This window comes from Pyxicephalus adspersus, chromosome 3, assembly GCF_032062135.1.
Source record: "Pyxicephalus adspersus chromosome 3, UCB_Pads_2.0, whole genome shotgun sequence".
In the NCBI taxonomy this organism is placed as follows: domain Eukaryota; kingdom Metazoa; phylum Chordata; class Amphibia; order Anura; family Pyxicephalidae; genus Pyxicephalus; species Pyxicephalus adspersus.
In genome coordinates this window covers 25,778,548-25,802,043 of record NC_092860.1, presented here as the reverse complement: position 1 = coordinate 25,802,043, position 23,496 = coordinate 25,778,548, and the positions used below count along the sequence as shown (strand labels likewise).

At 37.1% G+C, this 23,496-nt stretch overlaps 1 protein-coding gene across 1 annotated transcript in view; it reads right to left on the bottom strand.

Annotated features, from left to right (window-relative positions):
• Positions 1-23,496, bottom strand: part of RND2 (Rho family GTPase 2) — an 84,878-nt gene that overhangs the window by 5,421 nt on the left and 55,961 nt on the right. The window contains exon 4 of the mRNA XM_072404019.1: positions 4,409-4,543. Coding sequence (XP_072260120.1) covers positions 4,409-4,543 — 135 coding nt within the window. The remainder of the gene's footprint in view (positions 1-4,408; positions 4,544-23,496) is intronic.

The window sequence follows — 23,496 nt, the reverse complement described above, 5'->3', positions numbered from 1 at the left end:
GTGCAGTTGGTGTTGGTGCAATGTTGGTGTTCAGGGGAATAAAAAATACCTGGTGTATAGGGGTAATAAAATAACCAGTGTCGGTCAGTGGGGTGGATAGGAGCATGTGTGTCAGCAGGGAATAGTGGGCTGCTGTACGGTTTTTTTTTTGGAGGGGGTAAGGGCGAAACATTGGTGCTCAGAGTGGGTGGGCAAACAATAGTGCCTAGTAAGGGGCAACGAAAGAGACAGAGGGTCCCCAAATCAGTTCAAGTCATGATTGGGGGGGGGAAGAGGGGCAAGTCAGTTCACAGGGGCCCACTGTTGGCTATGTCTGCCACTGGTTGAAGAAGAACAATAATGCCCACAAGAGAGGTAGGGGAAAGCAATCATGAACAGTGGGTGGTGAAAAAAACAACAAAGCCTAACTATGGTGCCCTAGGGGGGCTCAGAGGAACACTTGTGTCACTATCAAACACTTTCATAGATTAGTTCTATTCTTCCCTACTCTCCCCAACACAAAAAAAAATAAAGGTTACTATTGAAGCAGGTATTGTGACTAACTGGACCTTAGTGATTTTACAAAAGAACAGCATGGTACGTGAAAAAGGCTTATTTTATTTCAAATATTTAAATTAGAAAATGTAAGTTGTCTCCATTTATTACATCTTTTTGTTAGTTTGCACTTTAGTTTGTGCCTGGAACATTAAAACTCTATTGGATTGATTTCTGAAATGTGTCTGAAAATGCCAGTCATGTAGATCAATTTCATTCTGTCTGTTGGTCTATTACTATGTAGGTATTACTAGAACTCAAGAATATCTCTGCAGTAAGGGAATACTGTTGTCAGAAATAATAACATCTGATATTTTGAGTTTCTAACAGCTGAAAGTGCTGCTTACATGAGAATTTCAAGTACATCAGCATGAGAGAGTTTTTTTTTTCTTGGAATGAATCATCAAAATAAATATAAAATCTGGACGTTTTCTTCTTGGTAACCTCCCAGGGTAAAATTGGTGTAGCTGAAAAGTTTTCATAAAAGGTCTGAAAAGTCTGACAAAGGTATCAAGTAACAATTAACACGTGGTATGTTCTTCAATCCAAAAATTGGAGAACTTCAGAAACATAAAAGTGAACCCACTTGCAGTTGTTGCACTTAGTGATTAGACATATCTGCGTCAATTTTAATGATGAACTGACAAACATTTAGAGAAAAATAACAAAATTAAAAAAATGACAATGTACAGTATTTTGTGCCATTTAGTGAATATAATATTCATCCACATTTTCACCAGACACAAATCCTTGTTAGGGTCTTCAAAGACACAATACTAGAGTAAGCACTGGTAAAAGTAGATTATTCTTATTTGATCATTGATTGATCTACAAGGATGGATTGATGAACAACATCAGGGGACCTCTGTACACATGCTGGATTTTCACCCAAGACAATTCCAAATTATTAATTACAGGAGATGATAATCTAGAGCAGTGCTTTCCAACTAGGGTTCCTCTCAGTTCAAGTGACATTGTTCCTCTCAGTGATGATCTTTTTGGATGTAAGAGTGACATTCTTCCCACTGACCACCACATTAATATACTGAGCTGTGGATATAGTAATTATAGAAGGGGTTCCCTGAAGACATGAAAGTTATTTCAAGGGTTCTTCCATGTTAGAATGGTCAAGAAACACTGATCTAGAGTGTGTATGCAGCTTTAGGCCAACATCACACCCGCATGGTGTACCCATGATAACATTAGGTTAAGACATCCTGTTCATTTTTAATGGTCTGCAATGCCCCTTAGCAGAGGGGAAAATGTGATTAAGTGTTGGAAATTTAAAAAGAATGGTACTGCAACACACTATTCAATGCATAGTGAGATATTGGGCCTGATTTATTAAAGCTCCCCAAGGCTGGAGAAGATACACTTTCATCGGTGAAGCTGCATGATTCAGCAAACATAGAATGGATTTTTTTAAAAGTCATTTGCTAATGTTTTTAATTCTGGACCAGATTAATTGCAAGTTTGCTGAATCACCCACTGGTGACAGTGTATCCTCTTCTGCCTTGGGAGGCTTTAATAAATCAGGCTCATTGTGTGTTGCTTTAACATGCACATTTCTGCAACACACAAAGTTATGCATCCAGTCCAAACTTTTTGATTTATAAGCGTCATCGGTTAGTGAATTAGAGATTCACTAACAGTACCAGAAATTAGAACAGAGTTCCCATGTTTTTTAAACATTGTGTAATCATATGCCTTTAACTCCACAAAGCATGCATGGTGATAGGGAAGTTTTAGAAGGAATTTCTTGATAAAACCACAAAAGGTTCTAATGCATCTTTTTATACAAAAAAAATAATTGCAACCACTTTGAATGTAAATGTATAACTTAAAATCTGCAGAAACATCACTAACTTCTCATTTTATGAAAAAAGAAAAACTACAGAGGCGTTTTAAACCGCATTTTCACCTAAAATATCTAAAGAAATAAAACTAATAGGTCTATGGATGAAGAGTGATCTCTCAAATCAATTCAAAGTTGTGCTAAACCAGTACAAATCCTAAAAGGGTTGTTATAACACACTAATTGTTCTTTCTAATTAGATGCAAGCCAAGATGTCCATTTGACATTTGGAAAAAGGTAATATACTGGCAGGTTTGCTTATAAACGTTTAGCTCTTTACAGAACAAAAGTATATTCACAAAGCTGAAATTTCATTGGTACCCTTCCAATGTGAATATAAGACAATAAAAATGAATGAATGGGCAAAATGACCACAGCAGAGCAGAGTGTGCATGGTAATGAGCGCCTATGCACATGTTCCAGCTAGTGACTTTTCCTTGAATGACCACTGCTGCTACTTGCAATGATCATTCACTGACACTTACACTGTAAATATTCACGAACTTTTAATAATACACCAGCTAACAGGGGCTGGAGCAAGTAAAGTATCATTACAAGAAAAATAAAACCTTTTTTAGTGTTCCCTTATTAACATTTAGTTAGTTGCACATTATGATAATACTAAGGAGTTAATGTTACTTTATTTTTTAGTAACTGGATCATTACCTGCTTTAGGGGCCCATGTTAATTCACTTCATACAAATCTATGGGAATGTAATAATCGTTTGAAGCAAGTCGAGTAAAGGTCAAAAGTGGGGTCAACTGCAGGTTATATGTGGTCAATAAATTCTGAATGATATTATATTTAAAACTGTTGTCAGGACCATAGATAATATTAAATATTTCAGGAATAAAATCTGTGGACTCCATTTGTAATATCTCTCTGCCATAGTTCCTCACTGCGTTCCTGCCTACCTTTATATTTTGTGTGTCCTAACTTATGTTTGACTGTTCCCAGGCTTTACGGTTACATTTTACATAAAAAAAAACAAACTAACTGTACTGGAGCATGTATAGAGACAAAAGTAAGCAATAAATAAATAAATCTAAAACTAATAAGAAAAATGCATACTTGGTTTAACTGCAAAAGCTAAAAAAGTTTTTGACGGGCCCTTTATAATTAAGGGCTCAATTCACAAAGATTAATATTATTGCTCTTTGAAACATTGCCAGTTTCTAGGGAGTATATTTTTAGAATTGTAGAAAAATGAACCACCTAAAGATATTAACTAATAAATTAGAAATCAACGTATTACAAACAAAATGCTAACTTCATGCAAAAAACACCAATGGGAAAACTATGAAGTAAATATTTTAACACTTTAAAAAAACATTTCAAAGGGATCTATGTATAAAACTTTGAATCTTACATTCAACAAGCATTCTCTGTAGATAATCTTCCAGATCCTTGTTTTTTTTTCCATGAACCTCCACCATAATGGTGAATATCAGAATCACTGCTATATAAACAGACCCACAGTGAATACTTTATAGTCAAACTCACTGTCAGAAACTCTTTGTGGTTACCCTCCCTGCATCTTCCGTATACCTAATGTTTTGGGTCTCATGGTTTTTTAAAGACAACCAAGCAAAAATTCTGTTTTTTTGTGTTTTTTTTTAAGTGCAACACCCTTTTTTAAGAAAAAAAGCCCCATTAGCGATGGAGAATGAATGGGAGCACAGAGCCTCCTGGGATTTGCTGCTCCTTGAGTGAGATTGGCAATTTTTTTCCCCAAACTACGTCACCCAATCTTACACCTGCATTGGGGGATGTACGAAGAAGAACCCAGAAAAACAGAAAGAAAATGGCGGCCCCTGGCACGCCAGCCCGAAGATGAGTACCAGGACGACGCGAAACCCTATAGAATAAACCCCCCGACAGATCAACTGCTCTGCGGGATTGAAGGTAAGTGTCTTTTTTGTTTGTTTTTGTTTTGGGTAGTTTTGGGTTTACTTCCTCTTTAAGTCTGCATAACTTTCACGCTTTTTATCATACTTCCATAAAAAAGAAAAGTTTACCTGTTCATGTGTAACGGGAATAAGTCTTTGTTTGGACAGCTCTCGTAGAGTGTTCATATCTGTCCTCATGTCAAGTTTACAGCCTACTAGAATGATTTTGGCACTTGGGCAGAACTCCTGAGTCTCTCCTTGCCACTGTGGAAACAAAACAGCAACTCAGTAAACATTTTATTGACAACTGGATCATAATACCTTATCCATATCCTTCATTAACAGCCTTGATTGGCTCAATACAAAAGTCATTGTATAGTTAAATACACATTTATAATAGAAAATAACCTACAGGAACAAACTGCAATTAGAGGTGATATCCAGTACAATATCTCTATGATTTACCATGACTTTAGCAACAGAAAAATATTTACTTTTATTTTGTTTTTTAAAAAGCTAACCTGAAAATTATTTATTATTTATTTATTTATTATTATAAAAGCCCAGCTATGTTTAATTATTTATTAGCTTTTGATAGAATGAGGAAGATCAAATACGTCATTCCCTGCATTTGTTATCCTATAATTAGGAGTTTAAATAAATTCTCTCCTCTGCCTTACGAGTTATAAATTTCCTCTGCCTTATGTCAGGATTTAGCCTCATTGCATGTATGTAGGAGCCTGTGCAATCTTGAAACCTGTTAATGTCTCCTGTTAATGTTAATGTCTTCGTTAAAATCAACAGCACGCCTATTGAAATGCTCAAAAAACATTTTTCTTTTTTAACCTTTTATTGTATACAAATAAATAGTTTTTTTTCCTGTTTTTTTTTTAGGTTCTCCTTATAGTTGAGTTGCATGAAACTAACAAACAAAAACTGAAGAACAAAGTGGTCACTGTTGGGCTACATATAAAAATTAGTGTGAAGCCCAAATAGTATATCTGGATAATTAAAGTTAATTCAAGTTGGCTTCTTTTGTATGTTAAATATTGCCTTAAAAGTCCCAAATTTTGGTTAGATAAATAAATATGTGATTCACATAGTGATGTGGCATTTTTGTATAAAATGTAGAGAACTTCTGTTTATTGGGATATCTTGGTTATAATTTAAATGATTGTACCAATAGCTTACCAATGTCTAGTGATACACACACAAAACAATAACAAAAATGATACCGTTCAGACCACTAGTAGTCCTGGGAGTTAATTAAGTTCTCTGGGAAAGTTTCTTGGGTGGAATGAAACGCGTCGGGTTTGTAGCGTAGAGTATCTGCTGGCGCCATAAAGATATATATTGCTTGTAATTTTTTAAATTTATGCATTTATGCGTGTTTAGTTGTTTATATGTGCAAGATGGAATACTTGTGTAAAGCGCTATGTAATATGTTACATAATAATAATGTTGTAATATAAATACTGTTCAATAATAATGTGGATTTGTGTATTTAAATAAAGTATAACTTTTTCTATACAAAGACTTGAGCACGGAATTGACTCCCTATCCTATTGGTGATACGTACAGTACAATTTTCTCATTATTATCTACAGTGTTCTGTGTATTTAGCATGTTACAGTTCACAAAGGTCTCCAATAAGCAAGAATGATATGATATTATTACTGTAAAGTAGTAGGATACATTACAACAGCTTTGGCTAGCTAGACGAAAACAAGGTCACACAAGGGTAATAATGAGCAAGGAATCTTCTATGGCTGAAGCTGGACCCGTGTTATTACTATAGAACCTTTGTGCCGAGCTCTGTTTATAGCAAATGAATAAATGATAAGCTCAGCTACTGAATCCTGAGCCCCTAGAGTTTATTCTCTTTTTTAATGGAACATATTCCTTTCTCCACGTTGAATGCTAAGTAGCCAAAATGTTCTTTTTTTTGGCAACTATTGGCTGGAAACCCTAGCTTCATATAACAAAGCAGCAGATTTAGCACAAACTTTTCGGTGGAGGCAGGGAAAGATGTTAAGCAGTGACAGCTGTAAGATACTGTCACTGCTTCCCTAATGCACAATTCGGAAAACAGGCCTGTGCTGTGCTAAAAAATGGATGAAGCTTTGTCAGCAGCTCCAGATATTGAAATAGAAATAAATAAAGCTGGCCATACTCAACATCATTGCTCTTGAGTTACCCATTGGTTGTTCTCTGCCGGATCAGGTGATAGTCTAATGTCTAAAAGTACCCACAGATGACACCACTCTGACCATACCCCTTAGAATTATTGACTAAAACATTTTATTCAATCAATGGTTCCCAGTGGAGAAACTGGAGCCAGACGGTGTCTGCATGAAATTGTCCTGTTATTCCTTATAGGTTAAACTTGATCACTCAGCTAGGCTGATCACTCATGTTTCTGTGTGTGCTGTCTGAGGAACAGGAAGGGTAGTCACATCATACCACCATCTCAGATTCTACTTTTTGGCCATTTTTAGATATGGAAATTTGATGGTTGAAACTGACAGATACATTTTTTGCACATTCTACATTCTGGTCATCTGATCATACATTTATCATACTTCCAAGCCAAATGGAACTTTTACTTTTCATTTTAAACATTCAACAAATCAGTTAAACAGTCCAGATGCAAAAAAAAACATTATCTTTTAGTTTATCTCTTTTGCCAAAAAAAGGAATTAAAAAATATATGTACAACAAAGTAGAGACAATGTAGTTAATTTAATGAAGAAGTTTAGGCTGTTCAATAGGAAAAGTGAATTGTCTATAAGGAATAACTTACTTAGCTAAAAGAATGTGCTAAAAGATTAGTTTGCAGTGAAAATTTGGTTTGCAAAGAAAACCCAAATCACATGCAAATGTAAAAAAAAAACATTTTTGCTTGGACATATCTTAAAGGCTAAAATCAGCACAGCCTCACCTGACTTTTATATTAGGTAGTTAGTGTTTGCTACCTAATTAGCTTTGTAATTAGAAGAAATTGGCAGAAAATTATCACAGTAGCAGTGATAAACAGGTGCTAGGGGTCACTACTGCACTACTGCAGTAGGAGAGCAGAGGAGCTGGGTATAAAAAGGGAGGGGTAGGTTATGTAGTATCAGGAGGCTGGCACTCCATGCAGTTCTCAACTCAAGGTTTCCAGATTAGCAGGAATTTAACATGTGTATCATTCACAGTAGTTGTTAATTTACATTGCTCAAAAAACTGTTTATTCTATTTCAAACTCTGGAAAAACTAAGATGTGAAGTCTTCCAAGACACTTGAGAGAGGAAAGAAAATATTCTTGACATGTTCCACAAGATGGGGAAAGGAACTGATTTATAGCTGTGGTATTTTATTTAGAGTTTTGGTTGGGAGTGAATGGCTTTAACCCAAGTGAGAAAATAATTCCCAAAGCCTTACTTCCATAGCACAGTTGTTAGATACACAACCACCCACATATATTTATATTTATATATACATATATATGGGAACTCAGGTAATTGCTCCTGTGACCCTAGCGGAGTTGTGGCATGTTTTATGCATCCAAGAACATATACCACAACTCAGCTAGGGCTGCGGGAGCAATCAAGGAAGCGGAGGTGTCAGGAGAGCAGAGCTACGCTGATTGCTCCACTACGTGATTGGCTGAGAAAAGGGAAACCATGATGATGGCTTAAGCTTCATCAATGACAGTAAACTGTTTCATATTGCATCATAGGATATGATTACATGTAGAATTGGTAATTAAGATTTGACCTGTTTTTATCTAAATTTCTTCAAATAGAGTGAAGAATAACCAGTAATTGTGCAAGAGCCTTCAACTGTTAAAGCTATATACACACACATCTCCAAACAGTTTAAGTGGCACACCGTCCAATTCCTTTGGGATGTTTTTTTAGCTCAGTCAGAGTAAAGCTTGACATAGACAGCTGTGGTAAGCAGAGTATAAAAGGGAAGATGTACTTATTATCCCTGTGCTGCAGCATTTGAAGAAGTGTTGCTTTCAGATTGATGATCATAGATTTTGAGAGAACTTTAAATATTTAAAAGAAGTGACCTTGAATGGAGAGACCTTCAAAAAATTTTAAGTCTATTTTTTAAGCTCTAGATTTATGCCCTATGCAGGTCTGTAGTAACAAGGTATATGCTACCTAGTCCTTTGATTTCATTTGGGAGGTCTGCAGATAGTTTTCTTAAGACCACAGTAATCTCCTGTTCAATTGTAGAGCAGAGAAAAAGGCATCATCTTGGCCCTCTTTTGGAGCGTGATGGACCACTGGATATCTTCGGAGAGCCTTGTGGTTGTATCCACTATTTTAAACCCTACTGACAAAGCTTTTGGATCTATTCAGCCTTTTTCAGCCTTTGTATAGTGATTTCATGGTACCTAGCACATGCACCAAGTGCAGTGTGTAAAGGGTTCTTATGGTGTCTTTACAGATTTACATGTAAGTAGGAATGAACTTGTGCCAATGTAGTGCAAAGCAATTTTAGAATCATCCAGATCACAGTGCCCATGTGCACTCCCCAGTCTACTTTCTTTATAAGCAGCTATCAAAATGATGTAAAGTGTAAATCTAGCTCTCTGTGGGGACACAGTGGTCTCACTGTAGAGGCCTGACACAACCCTACTGAATCAGATCTAAAACTTTGCAATTAGCCAAGCTCAAGCCGATTTAAAAGTTCCTGGCTCTGATGCTTCAGGGGGTTTGAGAGATCAGAAGAAAGATTGCCTCTTGCTAATGTCATTCTTTGTAGCCTCCCAGCAAGGTACACACTTCTGTACTCAGGATTTGGCTAGTATTTAAGGAAAAATTGTAATACTTTGCTCATATTTTGTTGTGAAGCACCTATAATATATTTAGACAAAAACATTAGAATTAATTTAAAGTTTATGTGTGCATTGTAAAAGTACCCAGCCAGACCAAAAGCCAATATTGCTGCAAACTTCAGCTTATATGGCTCTATGAGTCTTTATAGAGATGTGCAAAACACAATGTTATACCATTACGTAGAATTTTGGTGTCTCAGATACTTTTCAAAAATAATAACACATTACTGGCTCTTCATTACAGCAGGCAGGAGTAAAGCTACATATACACGTCCCAACAGTTCTCGCCCGATAATCGGCTCAGGGCCGATATCAGGCAAGAATCTGGCGTGTGTACAGCACCAGTTGTCTATTGTCCCAAAGACCGTCCTGGCGGATCCATGGACGACTAACGATCCTAATGCAAGGAAAAGGGGTGAGCGTGCAGCGGGGTGCTGCTCTGTCGCTCTCCCCTCTTCATAGAGCACAACGATGCTGTACGTACAGAACTTGTTCATGCATCGTGCAGTGCTAGTTGTTGGAAAGGATCGTGAAAGATCCTTTCCAACGACTATCATTGCACATGTGTATGCGGCTTAACTGTATCATCCATATTTGCATCCTTATAAAGTGATGACTTTTTCCTAGTCTATCAGAAATCAGCAGGACATTTGTATTTGCAGACTTCTCTATTCCCACTCACTTTTCCTTGGCCATTGTTGATTACAGAAGCATCTGATAGGGGTTTCTTATCGCCAACAAACTGATATGGCACAACAAAAGAACAGCAACGTGCATCCATTCATCTTTATTTCCTGCAGAGAACACAGCCACCTCTCTGATGGAACATGCCTTGTTTAAATTATAAGTACAAGTTACACAGCAGCGATGAAAGAAATTCAGCTATATGCGACAGGCCTCCCCTTCACACAAACACGTACTGCATAATGATGCTCAGGATAAATACACTAGAGCCCATCATGGCTAGGTTTAATGAGGCGCAGAGGTGTGAACTGCTCAGCATCATTATGCTAGGGTTGTAGTATAGTGATTTACATGTATGTTTCTTCTAGGCAGTTACCTTTAGTTAAAAAAATATCTTATCTGTTTTTAACTCATTTTAAAATTGATTTCCCCAAGTTTCATAGTGGGAGCAATGTGTTTATTAATACTCAAGTAAAGGTAGTCCCCGGGTTACATACGAGATAGGGACTGTAGATTTGTTCTTAAGTTGAATTTGTATGTAAGTCAGAACAGGTATATTATTTTATTAACTCTCAACATAATATTAGACAGCGTGGTGTCAGTTACTGTATAAAATCCTCACTGTGAGTTAATCACAAACAAAGAAAAAAAAAAGATTCATGGGGCTTAGACATTCATTAGCTTCTGGAGCAAGCTAAAAAGCAAAGCTAAAATTTTGGAGCCAATGGTAAAAAGTAACACAACTGACTAGATGTTTAGCTGTCATGCTGACCCTTTGGACCTGATTTATTAAAGCTCTTCAAGGCTGGAGAGGATACACTTTCATCAGGGAAGCTGAGTGATCCAGCAAACCTGGAATGGATCTGGTCCAGGATTCAAAACATTTGCTAGCAAATGGCTTTTTAAGAAATCCATTCCAGGTTTGCTCCACTGTCAGCTTCACTGATGATAGTGTATACTCTCCAGCCTTGAAGAGCTTTAATAAATCAGGCCATTTGATTCAAACCTTTAATTGTCACTACTGTTCATATAAAGTACAGCTGTAACTTTAAACTCAGAACTATGAAGGCAGTCATGAGCATATTTAAAGGTCAATATTAGCATCCTTTATGTTCATTTTATGAAATGTTTGCTTTAAGGACTAGATTTCAACAATACAGTTTTCATTGATAAGAGAACAGTTGCCTTTCCATTGCAGCAAATGCAAAATGAAAATACCACGTCACTCCTAAGGTGGTTTCAATGCAACTTTGGTCATTAACCCAAAATATGAATAGAATAGGAGTTCAAATTCCACTGGCTGCATAATTGTTCTATGTAAGTTACTCAAAAAAGATTGAAGGCAATAGAATAGCATCACTACCAGGAAATTAGCAATTTTTAGAAGAAGATCTCATACAATGGCAGCCCAAATATTTTGCTAATGACCGCTTTTCTAAATTTTTATTTCACATGTAGTGTACGTTTACAGCCTATATACATAGATAGTTGTGCTTCCTAACTCCAGATTAAAAAGATAAATTGGCCTGAATGGGTAAAGTGAAGTTTTGGTTTAACATTGCTTGGGATCATGGTAAAATAAATTGATTCCAAAAAAGTGACTCCATGTCCAGCAAAATCACCAATATGTGTCTACTATGTGCTAATAAACCCGTACACATCCTCTGTCTGCCCTATTTCTATATATATACACATACATACATACATACACAAGATCACAACTGCGTGGGACATACAGAATATTACAACAATACTCCCATTTGATCATGGTAATGTGCACTCTGATTTATTGTAATAATTGGCTACTCAATACAGATATATTACCATAATAGAAAAAAGGTCAGCTGCATGTCAGGCAATCATGATGCAATTGGAATATAAAATGATAAAAGTTATAATTCAGCACATACCCCTATTACTCAGTGAGAACGCTGGCATATGAATGGCTCATACTGCAGCTAATTGGAGTAGCTGAATATCTTTATTTACAGAGTTATTCTCAATATTGGTTCATGTATGTTTGCTGCTGAATGACTTCCCATATTGCACCTTCTGCTCGCTGTAATTTTCTCCACATTCACAGTTGGCCGTATTAATAAAATACACAAACATACAAACACCCACACAATGACATAGTACCTTCAAATTTCTCGTTAAGCCGGCTAGCCTACTGACTGATAAGGAAGGATTGTGATTGGAGAGGAATCCCAACAGCCAAAGTGATGTATAAAGCTGTACATGTAAAATGATTGCTACCCTTATGTAATTTAACAATGGTACGGATGTCCGTTCACTCTTCTAAACTATTATTAAGACTACTGTAGAAGTACGAAGGGGTTGGATTCCGGTGGTTAAATCCAGCTACCTATCCTGCATCTCCCATCAGTGCTGCTGTGTGTTTAAAGAGCAGAAGGCATATGAAATCATAGGCAGCTCTTTAATGTATGATCATTTACATCAGGGGTGTCAAACTCAAATACACATTGGGCCAAAATTAAAAACTTGGACAAACCTTGAAATTTATTGAAAAAATTGAGGCAGCCTAAAGCGTATGAGTGGACCGCTACTGGAGCTCCCTCTTCATTGAAATCGCACCGCTACTACAATTCCCTGCAATACTTGTGTCTATAAAACAGTCCAATGCGGGGCCACGCATAGGCAGAGAGCCCGCTGGTCAATTGACACGAGCAATTCCGGGAATTGTAGTAGCGGCACAATTTCAATGAAGCGGAGGGCCAACTGCAGTTCATATTTAGGATTCCTTTGGGGGCCAAAAAAAAGGACATTGAGGGCCAGAGATTGACACATGCTTGTCACTAAGGTGTACATTTGCAGCATTTTGTTTGCACAGATTAAAGTTTACGCAGCTCAGCAAATTTTTCTTGTGACATAAAGAAAATATTATCTGGTATTTTTATCATTTAAAAAAAAAACTGGGATTGAGATTTAATATGAAAGCCAAGCCAATACTCATGAATGCAAACAATTCATTTCTTCAGGATTACGTGCTACCAGATATTTTGAATATAAATTCGTGAACATGGCGGGATATAAATATGCCTTTGTGATGTTATTGGTTTCTGAAGAATTGATGTTTTCTATCTGCATAAATATCAGTGAAGGTGCCAGAATGGTTGTATTATCCTATTCCTAAACATGTAAAACACTGAATTTATATTAAAGGCTTCACTTTAATAAATGGCTACTTCCATATTGTGTATCATTACATCCTCAACAATAACTTATCTTCTTTACCATTGGTATCTACATTCTTCATGGACCAGATTGACATGTAAACCCCTTCAGTGCCACTCAATGTTTCCATTTTCTGTGTAATCAAAGCACACTATTGCATTATGTGTCATAGTAATAAAAAGCAAATGCTTCTTTTTTTGTGCCAGCTAGCACTGAAATCATCACTGTTGGCTGGTGAGGATTTGTGGGATCAGTGTCATTACTCCTTCTTGTCTTCCTCAGGGCTAGGGATTGGTTGATACACCCAATCACTGTCATATTAAAAGAAGAGTCAATGCTTCTATGTAATAAAAAGCCAATCATTAAAACCCATCGCTCATCAAACAAAGCCATTTCTCAGCCATTCTTCCATCCAATCCTGGTCCCCTGAAGTAACAACCTTTGCCATTTTAACATTAATGCTCATCTTTCATGCTGGCACTTCTTCCTGATTTGGAGAACAACGACCCCGTGCTGAAGTGTGTGTCTGCCCCAATCGGTTTTCTCCTTGAGATATCATCACACCACTACAGTCGTCTGGTTCCAGAGAAAATCCCAATGCTGGGCCACCAATCAGAAGTGTCAACTTCATCCAGGCAGCAATGGAGCCAAATGTAGTAGGACCTTCCCTTTCTACAGTAAGGAAGACTAAACAATAGGAACCTTGAACAGTACAAGACATTAGAATCAGCAACCTAAAGGAGCCATTAGTGTGTGAGGGGTGTACAAGTGGTATCCAGATAACTTTACCTATTTCATATATAGGGCAAACTCATAAAGATGTCCTAAGGACTCCTTACCAATTCATCAGAACCCCCAAAGCATGGGTTTAAACTATACAATACAATGTAAAAATAGCTAGTAATGAGATGTTTGCCATGTTAAATACATTTTCTATTTATCCAAGAGTCTTCCCGAGCTCAGTAAAAGAAACATACCTCAGCATTTCTTCTATTGACAACTTAATGGGCAAATCACCATTCTGTCAAGAAATGTGTCAAGACAGATGTTGGTTGTCCAAAAAAACTGACTGATGTGTGAAAATTATGAAAACACTCAGATCTATTATCATAATTCAATCACCATGGTGCCAAGAAGTCTAGCACACATGTTATTTGTTCAAATTGCAGGACCAAAGGTGTAAATCATTAAAACAGCATTAAATGTGGGTGACAGGGGGTGTTGAAAGTCCCTACTCCCTTTTCTCATTATTCTTCTTTTAAAGAAAACCCGGAAAGAAATATGTAAGATGTGACTTCTAGTCACCAAAAATGCTAGTTGTCTCCCTAGCTTAGTGTCACACAATGGGCCTGAAAAAAAAAAACTGGTAATGGACCTGGTCCAGGTTTAAAAAAATTTGCTATCAAATAGCAAATGACTTTAGGAAATCCATTCCAGGTTTGCTGGATCACCCAGGTTCAATTATTATAATGTATCCTCTCCATCCTTGGAGAGACTTAATAGAGGCACATTTACTTTATATTTTTGTAATCACTTGGCCAGAACAGACTGGCAGATGTCACCAATCTCATAGGATAAATGCTTTCCCAAAGTCAGTCAATGACTCAAAGTACGGCAGCCAAAACTACTGAATATAAGCAAGCAGTATTTCCAGGAGGAAATGCACAATCATGGACTATTTTTTTCAGGTTTCCTTTAATCAGTTCTTTACCCAACATAATCATTTTCCTCTTATCGTCAAATTATGCACCAGGCTATTAAGAGGAATAGTAAGAAATGTTTTTAGCAAACTCTAAGTATAATATATCCAAGGTGTTTTACATAGCCATTGGTTATTATATACTTTAATAAACATTGCACATACTCTTTGGAATTCAAGAAATAACTTGGGGAGGGTGAAAAGGAGAAGAGGAGTCAATCACCTGCACAAAGAACAAACTGACAGAAGGTGAGTGGAAAGACAGAGAGAGAAATAATCAGTCTACTTCTTCTTTTACCATCTACCATCAATATGTAAATTGGGGGTTCACATCTATGTTCCCACTGGGGAGATCCCCATTATCATTTCCTGCCCCAGTAACATAAATCAAAAAAATCTGGAAATCACTAAAAGGAACAAAGACTGATCTTTTATGGTCTATACTTTCCAATTCCAGCTTCTTTATTTGAAAGTTTTCAATAATGGTCTTACACTATATCACATAGTGCTTTTATAGAACTGATCCAGTTGGAAATCCAAAGAAAAAATGATCTTTCGATAACAACTCATTTTAGTACAAGCAGATAGGTGTCACACTTGGTAGACATTTTGGTGTATAATGTCTTTAGTCCAGAAACAGTCCAATAAAACACCCCACAGGTTTTCTTTTGGAAGCTAAAAGAGTGATTCATTGATACTTCAGGTCATTAAAGCCAGATGCTGCTGAAATCCAAAGGAATATATAAATCTAGCAACTGCCTTGGTCCAAATGTCACTTATAGCTGAACTATTGATTTGGGACAGATGGACACATGAAAGGACAAGTACATAATAATGCAGTTTACTGATCTCATATATTGTGTCATATGTCAATAGATCATGAGCTACAGCCACATGTCAGCTGAAATCAGGCTTACAATACAAGGGCATATTTTATAAAATGATGGCTGTTACAGAAAGATTCTTAGGGTTGCTTGGCTTAGGGCTAGTGCCACTATTGTGGCGATGTCCACAGTTAGTAGACTCTTAGCCACACAGCCATATAGCCCAGTAGGAATATATGGATCACAAGAGTGCTTGCATTAGTTACATATCTTCTGCAAGGTGAAGGAAGTTTCAGTAAATTAGTTTCAATTCCACAAATACTTATTTAATATGCTTTGACTAAAACTACATGTTAGGCTTGAGTTAGCTATAAACAAATTCCCATTTCTGTCACTTAATTTCATAAAAGTCTATATACCCAGAACGTCAATGTGCAGTATAAAAAGTCCATCTGCATGAGATCAACTGGTAAATTGGCTGATGGCCGTATCATATTATGTAGCACACCTGTAGGGGCAGAGCAAGCTAGGAAGAATTTAAATAATAAATACAGCTGCCATGCCAGTGCAGGACATGAAAGCCTGGGGATTCTCTTAGCATTATAGGTTAATGTTCAATGAAAACTTGCAGTGGCGGGTAATATGTAATAATGTACTATTGGAGGGGAAAAGTAGAGGGAATAGCATAGGTCATTCCTTCAATCAGGGATAGGTCAAAACTTTATCTGGAAATAACAATAAAAAAAACACGAGCACAGTACTGGCAAATGCATACAATTTTGAAATCTGATAATAGAAACACTTGTTTATCAACTATATTGCCCATATGTATCAAAATATATATCTGGGGTCCTTATAATCAGTATGAATAGTAGCAAGTCATTTGGTATACATATATTTAAAATAATATACATTACCATCCATAGAGCTGTACATGGACCTGCACCACTCAGAGCTGAACATGGACCTACACCCTGCTAGAAATGTACATGCTCCTATGCATATAACAGAGCAGTGTATATTCCTAAACAACGTCAAAAAATTATGCATAGTCCTATACCTATCACAGAACAGTGTACTAAACTGGTTGTAAAGATATGCATGTTCCTACCACTTACACAGTGCCATGCTTGGTCCTAAATCTCCATTACAGCTCCTAATGGCCCTGCACCTGCCATTGAGCTGTGAATGGTCCTGCACCTGCCATTGAACTATGAATGGTCCTATATTTGTCACACAGCCTTATGTGATCATACACTAGTTAGAGCAGTGTATATTCCTACACAATTCATAGAGCTATGCATGATAATAGAACTGTCAAAGAGTAGTATACTACATCTGTCATATAGCTGTGCATGGTCCTTAACCTGTTATAAGGCTTTAAATGTCTCTACTACTATTATAGATTTGTGCTTGGTCCTTCAGTTGCCATATAGTGGTGTCTGGCCCCACACCTGTTATAGATCTGTGACACCTGTCACGGAGCTATACATGGACCTTTACCTATTTTAGAGTTGTGTCTGGCCCTACACCTGTTGTAGATCTGTGTGCGTGGTACACTTTTCTAGTTACAATGCCCTTTTAAGCCCCTCCAATGTCAATGCAGTGTGCCCATCCCCTGGCATGCTACTCAATATTGTTCTCTTTCAGGTGCCAAAGGGTGTCCTGGGACTTTTACAATCATATTGAAAGGACACTCTGGAATCTATTCTGGTTTGATATATGTTCATGAAATATAATCAGTGTTTTATTAGTAATAAAATGTTAGCATTTCACTACTCTGTATTCTCTAAAAAAATTAGAACCATTTTGATCCAAAAAAAATATCTGCACTTTTTTAATTCATTATTTTTGCCTTTGTGTGGTTTTGCTGATGTTTTGTTGAAAGGTCTTCTTTCTTGGCTCCTTATATAATAACAGTTTTAGCAAACCCTGAACTACAGCAATTGCCTTTGAGAATAAATATAAAGAGTATGGGGTTTTATTTTTAGGCCCCTTCACATACTTTACACATCTAGAAGGCCCTAATTATTGTTTGTATATAAACTCTGATAATGAATGTCTGTCCTTTGCTTGCCTTTGGCCTGTTAAATATACAATTGGAAGCATTTTGTTATATCTATTAAATGAGTGCAGACATTACCTATAAATCTTGTACACAGAACTGTGTTATCCCATGAAACCTAATTAGCTTTCCAAGTTTTTATCTTGGGACTACAGGTCAATTAGTGCTTATGGTATAGAGATTTAAAGAAGCAGGACAATTCAATTGTTTAGTGAAGACAAATGGGCAGGGCTGACACTACTTAGCCCACATAAATGCCGTGTTTTGTCGGCCCACAAGGATTTAGGAAATTAGTGAATTCCTGGCACATCAACTGGTGTTTTCCTATACTTGCATTATCTTTAAATGGATAAACATGGAAAATGGAAATGCATTCCAGAACTACTGTATTCTTAGCCTTGACATATGCTTTGGGTGTTGATCAAACATTTGCATAGATTTTCCTAAAAATAATATAACCATATACCCTACACAACGGCACATAATTACTTCTGCTGTTTCTTGCACACAAACATCTCCATACCTCCCTAAGCATTTACATTTCTACATATATTCAGATGTTGTTGATTGACATGGTTATATGCTGTCCTGGTCTGACAATAAGCAAACTATTCCAGTTAGTCTGTTTGACAAGTGTGCTAATCTGACCTTTGCACAAGCAAACACAGTCACTGGAAACTATTTTTGTGGTCATGTATGTTCCTTTGCAAAGTTAGGAAGGTGAACAGAATTTTTGTAAAGATGAGCAACCATTAAAATTTGCATTAAATAGTGATTGTACTATGTAAGCCAACACTCTTTGGAGTCTTGCTAGTGGTAATTAGTCGCATTCATCTGGATTTGTTCTTGTGATGTTGAAGAAGTTTTGTAGCTTTCCAAGCCACTTCATCAGTTCATGAATTGATGAAGAGACAGAAAGCAATGAAACATGTTCAACATCACAAAAACATATCCAGCTGAATGTTACTAATTATTACAGATACACAATGACCCGGATAGAAGAACCTTCACACTTTTTGGGTTGTATTTAAAAATGATTTAAACCAAAGATTAACCCAATAGTTGGAAAATGCATAAACCATAAGTAAATGTTGACTCATAAATTTGAAATGTTAAAAATGTATACATTTTAGGTAAAGGTTGGGTGAGTGAATCTCAGTTAAATATGGATAGACCCTTTATTATTCATTATAATTCAGGTATTATCATGCTTTCCTGAATCTGAAATGTATTAATAATAATAATGAATGTAATTATATATATATATATATATATATATATATGATTTTACTTTATGCAAGAAAATGCTTCCAATGAATACAAGACTAATTTAATGTTAAAAAGGGAATGTCACATTTAAGGAAACGGAAGCAATTTCAGTTGAACATAAAGCTAATGAGCCCATAAGTAGATCCTCTGATATAGTGTGACAAGGCTTATGTAGATGGCTATTAGGAAGGCTGCTAAGCCTCTACATACTTCCCTTCACTGTCCTGTGTGCCCTGTAGTGCCCGCTCTTTAAGTACAGACATCTGTCTAGAACACAGGGGCATTGTGGGAGCTGTGTATGGTTCCATTGTGTGAAATGCCCAGGACACTCTGCTTCTCTGGACAGAATCCAGGCACTTCCTAGCAGCTGCAAAGGATAAACATGCAGCTATGTGGGTCAGCAGGGCCTGCAAACTAAGTCACAGGATGCTGTCCAGTCTAGAAAAATCCAAGGCCATTGAACCCTGTGGCTGGCACTGCAGAGACAGAAATTGGTGAAATCTAATCTAAAGGTTTTAACTGTTTCTCTGCATGAAGTCAACATTTGTGAAACGAATGAGTAACAAGTTCCTGCTCGGAGAAACACTTTCCCAATTAGATGGAAAACAGAAATGTATTATTCAATTTAGCAATAAAAGCTTTTGGTACTAAGATATTTAAAGCAAACCTTTCTGATTTAATGGAAACAATTGAGCAGCCGATTGCAGGGCAGAATCCATTTTATTTTTTCCATTGTTGTTAGGAAACCCTTATTCATAGTCCTTACTGCAGTTTTAAAGGATTAAAGGATTCAAAAATACATTTATAAAAAAACCCTGTCGTCAGACCATTCACTTCAAGAAAAAAATCTGACATGATTCGATAATTAATCAACATATTTTGTACATATAAAAGACTCCCTTTTGTGGACATCCAAATGCATTAAGACTTTTGCTGGTCACCAGCATCCTGGATGTTATGTTGGAAACCCTAGTAAACTCTATCAAAGCCTTTCTCAACCTGTTTTCCCCCAGAGGAACCCTAAAAATTTTTTTAGGTCTTGACAAAGGATTTCCTAAACCAATTCATTATGTCCCTTACAGAGGAAGTCTTTTTAACATTGGAGAAACCCTTAAAATAAATTCCAGGTCTTCAGGGAACCCCTACTATAATTACTATATCCACAACAGACATTGCGTTAGTGTGATGGTCAGTAGGAAGAATGCCTCTTACATTGCTGGCCAATAGGAGGAAGGCTGCCACCTTTACAGCTAGTCAAGAAGACCATTGGTATCTAATAAACTGACCCGAGAGTCACAAACTGCTCAGTGCCAAAGGAACCTCTAGCAAACTTTTGGAGAAACTCTGGTCTAAGGTAACCCTAGAGTTCAATGGAACCCTGGTTGAGAATAACTGCTCCATAGTATTCCCATTTATTCCTTCCCCAGTAGCTACAAAAATGATTATGTAGGGAGGTGAGGGGTGGAAATAATGGGCCAGCATTGAGATTTATTAGAAATTCCCGAAAAGGAGAGAGCTATGATGTGAAGGGCTAAGTGAATTGTGGTGGTGAACCGACCTTTCCAAAAGTCAAATTTGCCAGCAACTTGCCATGAACATTGGAAGTAAATGATTAAAGGAAAAACTCTGCAAGACAGCTTTTTTAATATTTCTTTTCATACTTTTATCTGAATTTTCATCTCTTATACAAAGATCAGACCTTGTTCTGAACTGCTTACCACAGCTTTAATGGGGTAAATTCTGCTTACTGCAATCAGTGGTGTGTTGTGTTTCGTGCTGTTATTACCATATATCCCTATTTAACATGAAGCAAGGGACACAGATATTATGAATAAGGCAGATTAGATGTCTTTTACTAAAGCATGGGTGCATACCAGGTATTGTGTAGAAAATATGCCATACCCATGCATAAAACAGGATAGAACTAGTTTACTAGTTTATCTAAACCTACACGAAAAATGAAATATATTGCTCACCAATATATGTCTCAATGTCTCCAGGAGACGTGGTCCATGGCTCTGGCCAGTGCGCCACCTGCAAGTGGGGCCTTTCTGCTGACCCTGCTGGTGGGTGTACCTGTCGGACAGCCACAGACGGGGGGTTGGGGACCCCTGCAGCAGCACGCTTGGGGGTCTATTTATACAGCGCTGCGTAATATGTTGGCGCTATATAAATCCTGTTTAATAATAATCAATGCATCTGACATTCACTGAAAGATCCCCTAGTGGAGAATTTTCCACTACAGGTTTCAATGAAAGTAATAAATTCTCCACCAGGGAATGTTTCAGTGAATGTCAGATTCACTGCTTTATATTTAGAACTCTTACAGTCTTAAGGTAGCTACACTAACTACTACTATCTATGGAGGAGAAATGATGCCACTGTCCGACAGCTCAGCAGAGTGTTAGGTAGACTAGTAGATTTATATTGACTTTACATATTTGATGATAAAAAAATTAAAGCCTCACTGCAGCTTTTAAACCAGCAATATGTTTTTTTCCATGTTTGGAATAAGTATTTAAGTAAGCAGTAACTAATTTAATAAAAGATGACCAGTGTAAGCACCCCTGTCAGTATCAAACAGTTTTTCTGAGCTTTCTAACTGCTCATTTTCCAATGGTTTTCCAAATGGTAAAATGTAGGATCTGAACTACAAATCTGTCTGGTAAAATACAACTCTGCTCTTCTTTCTCACTGCCTTGCTCTGAGGATAATGTTTCCATATGAAGATAGTACTCATAGACCTCAGCCACCCGTAAAAACCCCAGCCAACCATAAAAATAGCGTAGAAGTCAAGACATGGCGTGTGATTACCGCCTTGTCACCTCGATCGCAGGTCTGCTAACAAGCCCTAGCAGCAAGCGTCTAAGACTATTCAGGCTGTGTAAATAACGGGGACAGAAGCAGCATTAATTTACACCTCTGCAGACGGCAGCTCCTTGTGCATCCTCACACCTCGCTTACAATGTTACAGCCGCAGTCTGGGTACCTTCTAGGTGATTCTCCTTCTCCCGGTGCACAGGAAAAGACAGCTAGTTGTCGATATAATTTCCTCTCAAACACATTATAAAATTCTTGATGCAAATGTATTCATAACGTGTGTTCATGGAGATGTATTGATTGCATTGGTACAGTGCTAACATACTGTTTGAAAGATATGCCTACATAGGCCTCTTACGGTGCTAAACCTATTATCACAGATGTTTGCAACTTCACAGTTCTTCATATCTTGTACAAAAATAGTAAAGTGTATTCTTCTTGTATAAAAATATGAATTCCTATTTTGAAAGTGTAACGTGAAATACAGTATAACCTTTGGTCTTGCACAGTTATACAAGCTCCTCTCGTACAGAAATAGTTTTTTCTGGTTCCACTGTGCGTTATAGTGTGCTGGTTTGTAGTATGTTTATTTCATTAGTAGTTGAACTAGATGGAATGTCTTTTTTTAAACCTAACTATGTAAACTTTCAATAATAAAGAATCGTGAGAGAATAATGACAAATATGACTGCCTGCAGCCCCCCTTTAGTTTTGTGATCGCTACCCAAAACTGAAAAACAACTTTACAGTCTTTGTGGTAATTTTTGAGAATGAATAATTTTTTAGTAAAAGCAGCTAAAGAGGTAGGAGATGGCTTGTAATAAAGCTCTTTTATCGCTGGTATGCATTTGCCTTGCATACTGTTTTTTGGGTACCTTAGCATGCTCCCATTATTTATGAAAACTGAATGGCACCTTTAATGCCAATACAAATACATATACACATCTAGGAGGAACTCATCCTAACACAGAGATGATTGGTCTTAATTTACTGGTAGCTCAGTAACAATAATCTTATTTGTGTTATGACTATTAGAAATTGAACAAAATCATTGCATAAAAGGATGAACCGGTGACAAAACATTTGTCTTCAAACTACCCATAGAACACAGTTCATACAAGAGAAACTCTGCATTATGTGCTGTGCCCAGTTCAGAACATCCTGTAGCCTTCCAAACAAAAGCCAGTCTAGACTCCTATTCTGGGAAGGATGCCCATGTATGTGCCTGTACAAACTGCCCTGCTAAATGAACTCCATCTCCCATTCACAATAGACAGCCAGGTGGATCTAACCACAAAAAGTTCTTCAATGGATGAGAAACTGATGAAATGCTTACAAAATGTGGATGCTTATTTGCACGGTGTACATAGTCCAGTGTAAAGGGTTAATGCCCATATCCGATGTATGGGAGTTGTAAAACAGTGAATGTCACATTCACCAACAATTTGGTAGTGTATTTATTCCATCTACGGTTGTGGGGTTTTTATGTATATGATCTTTGATTTACAAACACCCTGATATGAATTCAACCTAAAAATACAGTTTTTGGGCACTTTGGCCTGTGAAACTTTATTAGGTTGTAACAGGTCTGAATTGAATGGCGGATACAGAAGCCGCAATGGAGTTTAGAATCTTAATAGATTTTTTTTTCTTTAAAAAATAAAATCAAATCTCTCAATTTTGCACTATTTGGCCAGTGATGGATGTTACTATGGATGTTATCTCCATATGTGATCTGCCTCAGGATGGGATCTCTAGGTGTGCACTGCCCCTGGATGGGATCTCTAGGTGTGCACTGCCCCTGGATGGGATCTCTAGGTGTGCACTG